The sequence below is a fragment of the Chinchilla lanigera genome, unplaced genomic scaffold (genome assembly GCF_000276665.1).
Source record: "Chinchilla lanigera isolate Chin_1 unplaced genomic scaffold, ChiLan1.0 scaffold00005, whole genome shotgun sequence".
NCBI lineage: Eukaryota > Metazoa > Chordata > Mammalia > Rodentia > Chinchillidae > Chinchilla > Chinchilla lanigera.
The window spans coordinates 8,504,529-8,517,466 of record NW_004955406.1 but is presented as its reverse complement, the minus strand read 5'-3'; the positions used below and the strand labels follow the sequence as shown (position 1 = coordinate 8,517,466).

Sequence of the window (12,938 nt, the reverse complement as noted above, 5' to 3'; positions counted from 1 at the left end):
TAGCAAGCTTAGGGTTCCAGCTCAGAAGTCCAAACAATGCAGAGATTCTCATGCAGACAGAGCTAACAACGACCCCACTCCGAGGGGCCAACATGGGCACATTTCCTGTTTCTTCCTACACATAGAAGTTGGCCCTAGCATTCAGATGGCACCAAAGCACAGCAAGCTCCTTAAGGCTGTGCTCCTTAAGGCCCAAAGGGTAACCTCCGCGGGGTCTTAATCTGGGACATTCGCCCCCTGTCCTCCTGACTTGCTCCTCTCCCAGTCAGATTCCTTCCTTATATCCGTGTCCTGGACGTCACCATGCATAAGGATAAAACAAGTCATACAGTTCTCCTTCTTGCTGACACAATGGCCGAGTCTGTACTGAGCTGACTTTTGCAAGCCTTTTTATAATTTACAATTACCTTATCTTCTTCTTTGCAGCACATGTTATCCTTATTTTATACACAAAGAAACTGAGTCAGGGCTGCGTCCTGAACCCAAGGGATCTTTGGATCTTAGACAGAGAAAATTTTCTAAGGTTCAGTGCCAAGTATCAAATAAAGAATGAGTCATAGAGAAAAAAAGTAGAGGAATCTGGTTTCTATTTCTGGCTTTGCTATAAACTAACTCGCAGTTGAACTTTGCTGGTCCTCAGTTTCCTCATTCATAAAGTAAGGCGATCAAATTAGACAGCCCCTGAAATTTTGTCCTGCTCAGCTGTCCTGTGTCTCCAACCCCGTCTCTGCCATGTGGCTAAAATTAGGCAGAAAACATTGTTAAAATACCTTTCTTTTTTGTTTCTCATGTTTTTAAGTTTCCAGGATTAGCTCGATAGTACGTGATAACTATCTGGCCAGTCTAGTCAAGAAGGAAAAAAATTGTCTTCTATGTAATACTCAATTTAGGGGCGGTAATTAACAGATATATCTGAAACACCAGCCTCACGGCTGCACCTACAAAAGTCCTCATCCATCTTTAGAGGAGTGCTTCTCAACTCTGGGGACATATGACACCATCTGCAGACCTTTTTGGTAGTCTCCTGGGGGGAGAAATACTACTGACACGGAGCAGGTAGAGGCCAAAGATTCTAGCACACAGGACAGTCCCCATGACAGAGCTGTCCAGTCCATGATAGCACCAGCATACCAAGGTTGAGAAATCCTGTCTTAAACAGTAAAGTCGAAGTGGCCCCAAACTCTAACTGTTTTAGCTGAAAGGGTCCACGTAGAGCGCTAACTAGCTGGGAGCATCTGAAAGAACCAAGGATCCGAGCATCTCTCTTACCGTGCGAAGAAGGATGCAGCCACCGAGGTCCCTGCGGAAGTCTCGCTGGCCACGCAGGAACCCTGCGAGGCTGGGACACTGCAGGCCGCGGGCTTGTCTGCATTGTAGCGGTTCAGCGCCGCCTCCGTCAGTCCCTCACGGGCACTCTCTGTCATCAGCTGGGAGATCTGACAAGGAAGAAGGATAGTGGGTTCATTCCCTGAGGTTACTGCGTTCCCTCACCACCTCCAGCAGCTCTCTGTTGGGTAAGGGGCCGGGGTGAGGGAGGGGTGCACTCAGAGTTTACTTGCCCCCTGCGATCAGTCACGCAGAGCTTCTCTAGGAGATTCCCCAGCATTTCAGCCAGGATGTTTTCTAAGTTTTGTTTAAAACAGTGGAATAAAATAACCCCTTGACGAGTAAGTTTCGTTATATCTGTGCCCGTACACCAACCACGCTTGAAGAGAAGGCATGAACTCCTATGCAAACACTCTTTGCAGCCCAAGACCATGATAATAACACCAACTAATACTGCTTCTTAGCAGCAGTGGTTCCAAATGCTCACAAATGGAGAGGCATGGCCCAGGCAGAGTTTAATTCAAGGAGAAGCCAGCCCGGGAAGAACCTAAGGAATGAAGCAAAATACTACTTTGGTGACTGGTTATGGTTTGCTATGGCTACTTGGCAAAAGACATGAATCAGAGAAGCAAATAAAAATAAACACAGCTACCATGAATTGCCAATGCTTTCATGAAGGATCTAGATCATCTCAATGGATTTAATTTTTCTTTCTTCATTAGGAAAAATGGCCTCCATTTTATTTGTAATGATTACCCTTACAAAAGGAGTCCTAGAGGATAGTCCATTCTGTCTATATTTCTGTAATATGCTCTGAAGCACCATACTTTGGGGCAGAGTGAGAATCCTGTGGAGACATATCTTCTAGAAAGTTCTAATCCCATAATAAACGTGATAATTTTGGAGGCAAAGCCTAAGGGTGCTATTTGGAAAACCTATTACTTTAAACCATCAAGTTTGGTTGCAAAAGGGAAAACGTGTTCCTTAAAAAAAACACACAAACTTTTACTTAAAAATACTTTTTTTTTAAATAAAATTATTTCTAAAAAATTAGTCCTTTCTCCAACCCTTAAATGTGAAGAGGAAAATGTTCCCAATCACTTAGCAAGTACAAGTGCTCTAAAGCAAAGATCAGGAAGTTTCCACTTTGTAACTGAGCAGACCAGTAGGCCAGTGAAAGAACCCCATTTGTTAACCCTGGAACATAAAAACATTTGTACTTTTCATTATCAGCAGAACTGCCATTTACTTGGCATCCCATTGACTTGAATCTTTGCTCTGCTTAAATTCCTGCTCTTACTTGGAAAGTCTTGGCATCATTCAGCTGAATTTCTGCCAGCACACACTTTCTTCTTCTCGTTCATTCAATGCATCGGAAGGAAACTGGACCCACCTAAGAGAAACTGGAGAGGAGGCGGCCCGGCAGCTGATGGCCCGGAGGACATTCCCCGTGTCAGCAAGGACTGCTGACTCTGCAGAGGACCCATGTCATGTGTCGCCTCTCCTCCACTGCCTGTGGGGTGGGGGCTCCCCTCCTCCAGCTGCCCCGCTCCAGGGGAAAGAGGCCAGCCAGGGGGTAGCCATGCACACCCTTGTCCCCACTAAAGAGTGTCAGTGAGGCCCCAGGTGGCCCATGACGCCATCCTGAACAATATGCAAGAACAAAAAAAATCCCAAATTCATGGCACTATTTTTTTTTCATCAGAAAGCCATGATCGAAGGCACACAGCTAATTTTGACCCGTCAGGGCATTTGAAAAAATCAGAAAGCCAGGGAGTGAATGTGTTATGTAACTTTTTGTACCCTGTGCCAGCTCTCATCTGCCTTCCATGTGTGTTGTACCCTTTTCATTACTGTATTTCTAATCCAAAGTTGGAAGAGCAAGGAGCAGAATTTTTCAGCCTCAATATCTAGCCATTGTCTCTGCTGGTACAAACGCGGAGGGACGCAACCAAGACATGAGGTGGCGACTGGAAAGACGGCTGCCTGAGAGGTACAGGCTTCTGGGTGGGTCCAAATTCCTGTGAACACCCTGTGAGCTCAGGGGTTTCAAAAATGCCAATGAATTTCAACGCATGGTCTTCACTACAAGAGCACCACTGGCCACCTTGTGCCGAGCTGGATTGGATATCTTCTTTGCTAAAAAAGAAAAAGGGTTTGTGGGCACGGGGCACTACATCTGCAAGCCTGTAAGTAGAATTATCCAATAAGCAATTGTCTTCAGAAGTTGGAATCCCAGACTGTCTTAGAGCCAGGAGGCACTGGCAAGACCCTCGGCTCCCAGGGCTTTTCCTGGGATAAGATGCCTGAGGACCAGGGGCAGGGCCTGCCCAGCGGGTCTGTGACTGGAGGCAGGACTCTCTCTGTTTCACTGATGCCAGTCCCTCCTCCCTTCCTGTAACTGCCCCTCACTCTTCTAATTACAAAAATTTAGCACACGGGAGAATCAAATAAGAATAAAACATACACATGTATATCTACTACTATCACTAACACATATTAACATTTTACCTTAGAAGATATTTTTTCTAAAAGAAAAAAACATAAAATTGAAACAGAAACTGAGGCCCATGCATCCTAGTGACCGCTCCTGGGGTCTAGGGGACCTGCACCCCAAGGCCACAGGATTCTGTGCCCTTTCCTCTACATAAGTTGTTAGATTACACATGACCCCGATTCTCCAGCCTACCGGCTCCAATGTCATCACACGTCATAGATGATACCTTTGAGTAGAAAAGTCATATGGCCCTTCCTGTCCCCCTCCCAGACATGGCCAGAATCACACTCTTGTTCTTTTCTTTCTACTTCTGTCTCACCCACTCCCCTTGACAGCCTGGCTGAGCTCATGTTGAAATTTCATCTAGATTTCATTGTGCTCATTTCACAGTGCAAAGAGGGGATCCTCTCTCCTCTCTCCCCACAGTGCATCCCACAAGTTCATGTTCTTGTATTTAAACCAAGTACCCTTATGAGGGATTACAAACTATCAGGAATAACATACCATGTTTTGGCTGTATCAACTGTTGCCTTCTTCTCACTCTCCATGTTCCAGGGCTCTGGCCTGCTCCAAGATCCTCCAACATACCTCCTGCTCCTCCGGCCTCAGGCCCTTTGCATATGCCTTCTCATGTGCCTGTGATATTTCTACTTTTCCTTCTATACCTGTACCTTGGCTTATAACATGCATCTAATAGTAGGTCGCACTTCCTACCTCATAGGATAGAAGATCTAGCACTGATTACTCACCACTACATCCTAAGGTCAACACAATCCCTGGCATACAAAGATACTCAAAACATGTTTCTGGTATAAATCTGAGATACTGCTATTTTCTACTGCTCATATTTAATTAAATCTTATTTTCTTAAGTCTTAAATAAGATGTTTCTTCATTCTTTTGCTGGGGATATAACTCAGTGGTAGAGCACTTGCTTAGCAAGACCCTGGGTTAATCCCTAGTATGGAAAAAAAATTTTTGCTGTTTTTTGAACTATTAGGACATGGCAGTATTTTCCCCAACTCTATCAGCTACCAGTGTGTAGTGTTTTGGCTCTGCTGTGTGATAGTTTTTTGCTTCCAGTGCTGAGAGCTGAACCCAGAGCCCCAGAGCCCCACACATGCAGGGCAAGCACTCTACCCCTGAGCTCTGCCCACAACCCTGTCTTTTTCAGTCCACTGTTCAGTTGTTGATCCATTCATAAGAACAGCTGGGTACTGGGTGCTTTGCATGTGCCAGGCACTGTGGTAGGCAGGTGTGCAAACACTTCTCAGCATCTCAGGTATCTTCAATAGTTTCTTTCCCCTTCCCCCCTGAATTGTTGTATAAAGTTAATGCTTTGTACCAAGGTAGGCTACAGGACATCTGGCCAGATGTAACCTCTCTTACCTTTGCTTGGCTATAGCATTAGAATTTTTATAACCAGAAAAGCCAGGCCTGCTCTGGGTAGAAGCAGATATAGCTGCTTTAACAATTAAAATCATATCCACTGCACACAATTGTGAAAGAGAAGGGAGCCTCCTTATCAGGTAAGCTACCTTCCATCATAGATACACTGGGACACAGGCTCCAGAGCACCCCGTAAGGGCCATGTGTTGAAGGTCTCTCTCTGTCTCTATCTCTGTCTCTCTATGTTTGTCTCTGTCTCTCTCTACCTCTCTCTCCTGGCCCCCATGAAGTGAGTGAACACACACCCTGCCATGAGGCTCTTGCTTGTCAGAGCTCAAAAGCTATAGGAACAAGTGACCATGAACTGAGATTTCTGAAACTGTAAGCCAAAATAAATCTTTTCTCCTTTCAAGTTGTCTTCTCAGATATTTTGTCACAGCAATGGAAAGCTAACATACAAAGTATTGTCATGCTTGTTAACAAAAAATTTCCTCTTCTTCAATCCTGAAAACTTCCCCTGGGACAATACCATAGGTTGCAACTGAGTCATTCTGCTAGTCAAAATGATGGCTTATTAGATGAGATTTCGTTAGGAAAAAACTGCTCCAACCCTGATTCATTCTATGGCTCTCTGAAACTATGACAGCTTGACCCTGCATTGCTTGTGTGCTAAGCAGAGAAGGCTAAAGATCTGTGCTTATGACAGTAGAATTACCATTAAGAGATGTCCTCATATCCGCCTCCCCTTTGGTGCTGATAAACCTCTTCTTCTTCCCTCGAAGGCTCTCTAGAGACAATCAGTACAATAAATATTATGTTATAGCGACAGATTGTCTATTGTTCCCATTTCACAGATGAGAGGCTCGGGGAACATAAATGGTTTGTCCAAGGCCACTTAGCCAAGTGGAAACCCAGGCTTCTGATTCCATTCCTTGCTGTTGTTTTTCCCTTCCCTATACCATCTTCCCTTAGTTATTGAGGTTTACGGAATAACCTGAGGACCAGACAGAACTGAAGTATTATAGGAAGTAAACCTTGCTCAGTCTCTGACCCCACAAAATTTGAAAAATAAGCTAGACAGAGAAACGTGTACTCTACCCAAGACATCTTGTCTCCAAAATAAAGGGAGATGTGTGTTTGTGTGTGTACTATCTATGACTTGGTATTGGAGAAGCTTCCAAAATATGTTTCCAGAAGCTCCAGTGGCACAACCAGTTAGCACATGGTACTTATACAAAACATGTTTGTAGCCACATCTTTGGGTCGAAGAGAGCCAGGGTGGGTGACGAGAAGGAAGGAAGGGGCTTGTTCACACTTGTGAGTGAGCAGTGCAGTGCCAGGATGGGGTGGAGGCCTGAGGAGGAAGGAAGATCATCCCCACCTGCTTCCAGAAGACAGAGGTCCTGGGCCCACTCGCTTCTGACCTGGTCACACTCAAGTGAGTGAGCTCTTACATCTCTGGTACTCACCATGAGTTCCCCAGATTTTCCCATGCTAGAGGCGGCTCTCAGCAGTGACATTCCACGGAATTCCTTAAGGGAATTGGGGGGCTTTTGCTCTCTGACAGTTGGCACACCACTGACTCAATAGTCTCCACTCTTCTCTTGACTTCAGAATTTTATTTCACACAATGTCCTGTCCTGCCAGTCAGAGGGAGCCCCCATACTTCAAAGCCAAGTTTCCCTAAGAGAGGGGCTTTTGATTTTAGCTCTGTTCTGGATATAGAAGCCCACCTGGATGCCTCGGCTACTCTGACTTCTGGAGGCACAGAGATGAGCCCCCTGCCACCCCTTGCCCCTTCTCTAGCTGTTCCACCACCCCCACCTTGGGCTCCTGGGCCAGGTGGGTTCCACAGGAGTGGGTGCCCATAGAGCCCTCACGGTAGTCCTGAAGGTGAAGTGGTCATCTGCAGAAACTGGGTCCAAAGACAATGTATCACTTCACCAAGAAGGGACAGGGGGTCAAAATAATTGTCAATTCCACAAAACTGGTAAGAAGAGCAGGAGTCAAGAATGGAGCCGGGTATGTTAGACTCCAAGGTGGATTTCACTGGGCATTCTCCCTTTAGTTATCTTTCCTTCTGTGTTCCCCAAGGACGACTGTCACCTTGATAGGGCTTGGGGTCTGCAGGGGGATTAGTGGAGCACACTTCTAGGTGTGTCTGGGTGGGGCATGGAGACATAGCCTTGGATGTCTGGTCCCCTCGCCCTTCCTCTCTGGCACCATTCCCCCATTGTACTTCTTGGCCACCATGAACTAAACAACATTGCCCTACCATGCCCTCTGCCACGATGTTCCTTCCTTGGAGCCAGCTGACCATGGACTGAATTCCCCGAAACCATGAGCTAAATTAAATCTCTTCTCCTTTAATTCATGGGTGCCTAGTATTGCATCTCTGCAATAAGTAAGCTGACTGATACACCCTCCCAGAACCCTCCCCTCAGGAACACTTCCCTGCTCAGGCTGTTCTCACGGCACCCTCCTCCCCACAACTCACTATTAAAAACATTCAGAACAGCAGGAGTCCTCTTGAAACTTTAGCTTCCCAGCACAATTCCGAACCAAGAGCCTTATTTTTAAAGGATTATGGTTTACCTCTGTTTTGCAGATTTATTTGCAGAATTTATTTCTCCTCTCACAATAACTGCAAAAGATACCTGATTCTTCCTGAGAAAATTCAGATTTTAAAACCTCAAGATAGCCACCTAATATATTTGAAAAACCTAAAATCTGGTGGAAGGGGCTTACTATCTGGCTCATGTGTATGTGGTACTGTCACTGGCTAAAAGCAGCAGCTGAAGCTTGCTGGGTAGTCCTAATCACAAACTTGGGAGGGGAACCAGATTTTCACCACAGGATGGTGTTTGGTTTGGTTCTGATTAAAACCTGCTTTTAGCTCTCCTGCTCGGTCACACGGGACCATTTCACTGTGTAACGGTATCTGTTACTTTCAAAACACCACATCATATCCTGCAGGGAGTGGGAGGTAAATTAAATACAGGGAGAGAGTAAAGGGAACAAGGCTGCAGGGAGCAGGCGCACACGTGTGTTTGCACAGGTGCTGACACATGTGTCCTGTACGTGTGGGCTCCTTGCTGCGAGACTCCCGTGTTCCATTACGTGTACACCGAGAGCTGCTCTCCACCGAGCACATGGCAAGAATGCTTCTCTCTCTATTACAGTCTTAGGTTAAGATTCATGGCTTACATCACAGTTAAATTTCTGCACTGATCTCTCAATATTAGGAGCTCACTGCTTGTACTCAAGAAATAGTAAATCTTTGATTTGGTTATAATCTTGAGCACACGACCAGAACAAAGGACACACGGCTCTTATGCTTCACGTTGCAAACTGCAATCCATATGCCACTGACCTTTAACTTCCCCACTGAAGGAAGGACTCGGAGCCACCAGCACGTGTCAGCATGAGACTTCATCTTCAATGGCATTATTGACCCTGAAGGCCACCTCCCTACAACCCGCCAAGATACCAGGGAACTCCAAAGAGTATCCATTTCCTATATAGATGTTTTTGGACAGCAACTGCTTCCTACTTGGTCCTTAATTAACTACATTTAATGACATGACAGCCCCCGATCCCAGAAAATAGCCTCTGGTATTAAACGTTTCCTCTGACACAATTAATATCTTACTGTCTTGACATCTCTTTTATTGTTATTTATTACCCTGTTACTTAATGTTTTACGGTTTTGCAAACAGTGGGTGCTCCATAAATACATTTGACCAGAGTCAGCACAAATCCACCATAATTATCTCAGAGAAGATCAGCTGTGGCTCATTTTTAACCTTTAGTCTCATCTGAGGATGTTTGCATGCTGTCGGTTCTTGTGCACTTAGGGATTTAGGACAGCAGAATACACTTTCAAAAAGCAGACAGAAGATAAATTAGGTAAGCCAACCTGCAAAGGGAAAGATCCAACAATGCATCCTCAAACCAAAGATGAGAAACTGCTTGCTGATCACATAGCTGTTCCATGGCCATCAGAAGGCTAGGGCAAAGCTGACCACCATGGACAGGAAGGAACCTCTTCCTCCAGGAATCACAGCACAATGACTCAGGCTCACAAAAGCCTGATGCAGCAGTTGCTCCAATCAGAAAAGGACAGAAAAAAAAAATGTTTCTGCATTTTTTTTTTGGTGGGGGGTGTTTCCAGTACCGGGAATCGAACTCTCAACCTTGCGCTTGCCAGGCAGGCGCTGTGCTACTGAGCTAAATCCCCAGCCCGTTTCTGTATCTTCTGTAATGTCTGAGCCTCGGCATTCACTGTGGAGTATGTCTCCCTCCCCAGCTCGGGTCACTGGCAGGGCTGACAGGTGCACATGGCAGACGAGGTCCCAGCAAGGTCACCTCTGAGGGGTGGGTGCCACGCTGTGAGGCACAAGAGTCTTTCTCCTGTGAGCCAAGGACAAGCAGGTGCGGAGACTGCCGCTCTGACATTCACAGGTTGTCTCCTGCCTCCATGCCGCTCCCTCTGGGGACTGAAATGCTACATCTCACAAGTTATGTTCATTTCATCACTGAAGGCCAAGAAACAAAGAACCTGCCTACGTAAGAGGGAAGCAGGGACTGGCTCCCGACCGGCCACCCCCTCTCCCGCAGGGTCTGTCTGTGCCAGTACCTCCAGGCCCTGCTACGCAGAACTCACTAACTTGCTCCACATAGCTCTTTTCTTCCCATGCTCTCCTGCTTCTGAGGTCTCAGCTAACATGCTGATCCCATGTAGACTTCAATCTCGCCCGCCTTGTCTCTTCTCCATGACCCAGAGCTGCGGCAAGCAGTGTCAGAGTCAGGCAGTGTGGGCAGCCTGGGCTAAGCACGGCTTGTAGCAGAGGCAAAGCTGGCTCGGGGAGGACAAGTTTCTGTTTAGAAGTTTCCACAGACACTGCAGCAGGTCAACTAGTGCTGGGTTCTTCTTACTTGAATAAAATATACTGAAAACTAGGGCAATAAAACAGACTTTTCCTAGTTAACCAAAAGAGTGTTTTTTATGGTTTTGGAGATCAAACCCAGGGCCTTGAACATGCTACATAAGTACTACTGAGCTATGATACCAGCCCTTTCTATTTTTTATTTTGAGACAGGGTCTTGCTAACTTGCCTAGGCTGTCCTTGAACTTGCAGTCCTCGTGTTTCAGCTTCCCAAGTAGCTGGGGTTACAGGTGTGCACGACCATGCCCAGATCAAAGAGTTTATATTTTTAAACTGGGCGTGGTGGCGCATGCCTGTAATCCCAGCACTTGGGAGGCTGAAGCAGGAGGATTGTTGCGAGCATGAGGCCAGCCTGGGCTACAAAATGAGCTCAAGGCCAGCCTGAGCTGCATAGCTAGACCTTGTCTGAAAAAGACAAAAAAAAAAAGAGAGAGAGAGTTTATATTTTTAAAAAAGCAACAACATGGAAGAACAAATATGGTATGATCCCACTTCTATGAGATATCCAGAACAGTGAAATTCAGGGCGATGGGAAGTAGACTGGTGGTCACAGAGCAGAGGAGGCAGGAATAGGAGCTGGTCTCCAACGGGGCTAGGGCTTCTGTGGGGGGTGGTGCACAGTAGGGGAGGCGGCTCGGGTGAGAGTTACTGAACACCGCTGAACTGCGGGCTTAAAAATAGTACAAATGGGAAAGATGGTAAATTTTACCACAGCGTTTAAAAATCCCACAAAGTTAGTTCCTTTCAACCTATCCCAGATGGCCACACCTGCTCTGCCGTTTAGAGATGGCAGGTGAGGATAAGGAGGCTTCATGTGGGACCAAAGTCAGAGAAGGATCCAAGTTCCCAGGGTTCTGTCCTCCAGTGTCTATCATGTACTCCATGCAGGCTGGTCCTAGTGACAGTGCGACAAGACCCCACGGAGCCTGTGTCTGAGGCCTGCAGGGGGTGGGGGTCAGTCTCCCTTGCGTGGAGGAAGGCTGGGGAAGGGAAAGGGAAGGACGACGGTGAGCTATGAGGGGGAGAAGGCCAAGGAAAGCCCCGTAGAAACTGGGCTGTACGACTAAACATCATTAGATTTCTTTACCCTTGCATAAGTAAAATACCACCCTTCCTTATCTTTCCTCGGGCCGCCGAGTCACACCTGAGTGGAGGCTAACATTCTTTTTCATAATGCCGTATTCCGGAGCTGGGCAGTTCAGCAACTTTCTTAGGCTTGGAGTTTACTTTGGGGGATTTACATGCAAGCACTCATTTTCCTACTGTTCTTGGCGCAATTGTTGGACCTCCACAGGGGCCCCTGCTACCTGACTGGAAGCTGGCCCCAGGCCTGGCCTCCATCCTGGGGCTCCCATGCACACAAACCTCCTGAGACCCTGAGGCTGGCCTTGAGTCACACAGATAACTCCTCGCTGTGCGGACCAGTCCCCTCCCCCTCTCCAGCCAGCACCAACAGGCCAAGATGGGATTCTTATGTCCCTGGGCTGGATGTTTGATTACCCTTATTATCTTAGCTTGCTTTAGCTATAAATTTTATTAGTAGCCATAAAATTATCCATCCACGGCATTTGACTCAGTGACCTCTTGCGAAAGAGAATTCCACAACTGGTGACACCCAGCCCCTACCAGGGCTGCCTTTTCTTCACCCTCGATTTATAGCCTCACCTCCTTCTAGCGCTCTGCCCTGAGTGATGAGACTCCGCAAATAGAAGAGGCTGCTCGGTTCGCGATAGCCATTATCAGGGCTTAAATCTGGCCCTGCAGCACCTGGTATCTGTTTCCTTTTATTCTCTGTGTGGCTGGAAGTAAAGGGGCAGGACTGCCTGTCTGCTTCCAGAAAGGACTGAGGCCCTTCCGAAGCAAAGGGCCACTTGCATTTCTGTTCTGGATTCTTCCCCTCAGTCCTGAAGTTCCAACATGAGCAGCTTAAGGTAGAGTTCGAACCTGGCCGTGTAAAGAGTGTCATAGAAAGGATGAAGTCTTACATGGAGTTTGGAGTATTTCTACATGTGCATTTTAATTCACCTTGTAGCATGCTAAGCCACAAAGTTTTGGATGGGTACACCAACAATTCACTGCTGCGGGGTACTTTCAGTGGCATACTCAGTGGCATATTATAATAATACCAGGAATTCAGCTCACATGAGGATGATTAGCCTCAGCCCAGGAGAATTCTGAGGAAGTAACATCAGACATCCGCTCAGATCAGCGTCACAGTCCTGACCATTTCTAAGCACTTACATGCACCAGGTTGGATGTACCCCCGTGCATAATCCTGACAACAGCCCCTTGAAGTCAGCACCAGCACCACGCTACCAAAGAAGAGCTTCCACTCCAACCGCCACGTGGAAAAGGCTGGTGCAGAAAATGCTGCTGCGTTGGTTTCTTTCTACGCTTGAGATTACACTGTGGGGGATCACGTACACCATTATCCAAGAACACACAGCTCCCCAACTGTGTCTGCCCACTGCAGGCGATGTGCTAAAGGCCAAAAATTTGATAAAGAAAAGAGAAAAGGATTATTTAAGTAATGTCTCAATAAAGGCCCTCTCTTTTCAGTATTTTGTGATTTTTATGATCCAATGAAAATAAAGTCAAATGGTCTGAATCTTGATGTAACTGATCTTACTTTCAATTTGCAACTAAGCAAGCTCATAATGAACAGCTAAGATGAAATCACAACTCCAGTCACCCCAGCCGTGACATCAGGCTTGTGCCAGAGGTTAGTCGTAGGTCAGCTCCCATGACCTGGGTGACCTTCCTCATGTTCTGAATCAC

General features: G+C 46.6%; 1 protein-coding gene across 3 annotated transcripts in view; it reads right to left on the bottom strand.

Moving 5' to 3' along the window:
• Kif26b (kinesin family member 26B) overlaps positions 1 to 12,938 on the bottom strand; it is a 448,358-nt gene that overhangs the window by 220,665 nt on the left and 214,755 nt on the right. For all 3 annotated transcript variants that reach the window (XM_013520421.1, XM_013520424.1, XM_005374788.2), the window contains one exon: positions 1,270 to 1,436. In XM_013520421.1, coding sequence (XP_013375875.1) covers positions 1,270 to 1,436 — 167 coding nt within the window. The remainder of the gene's footprint in view (positions 1 to 1,269; positions 1,437 to 12,938) is intronic.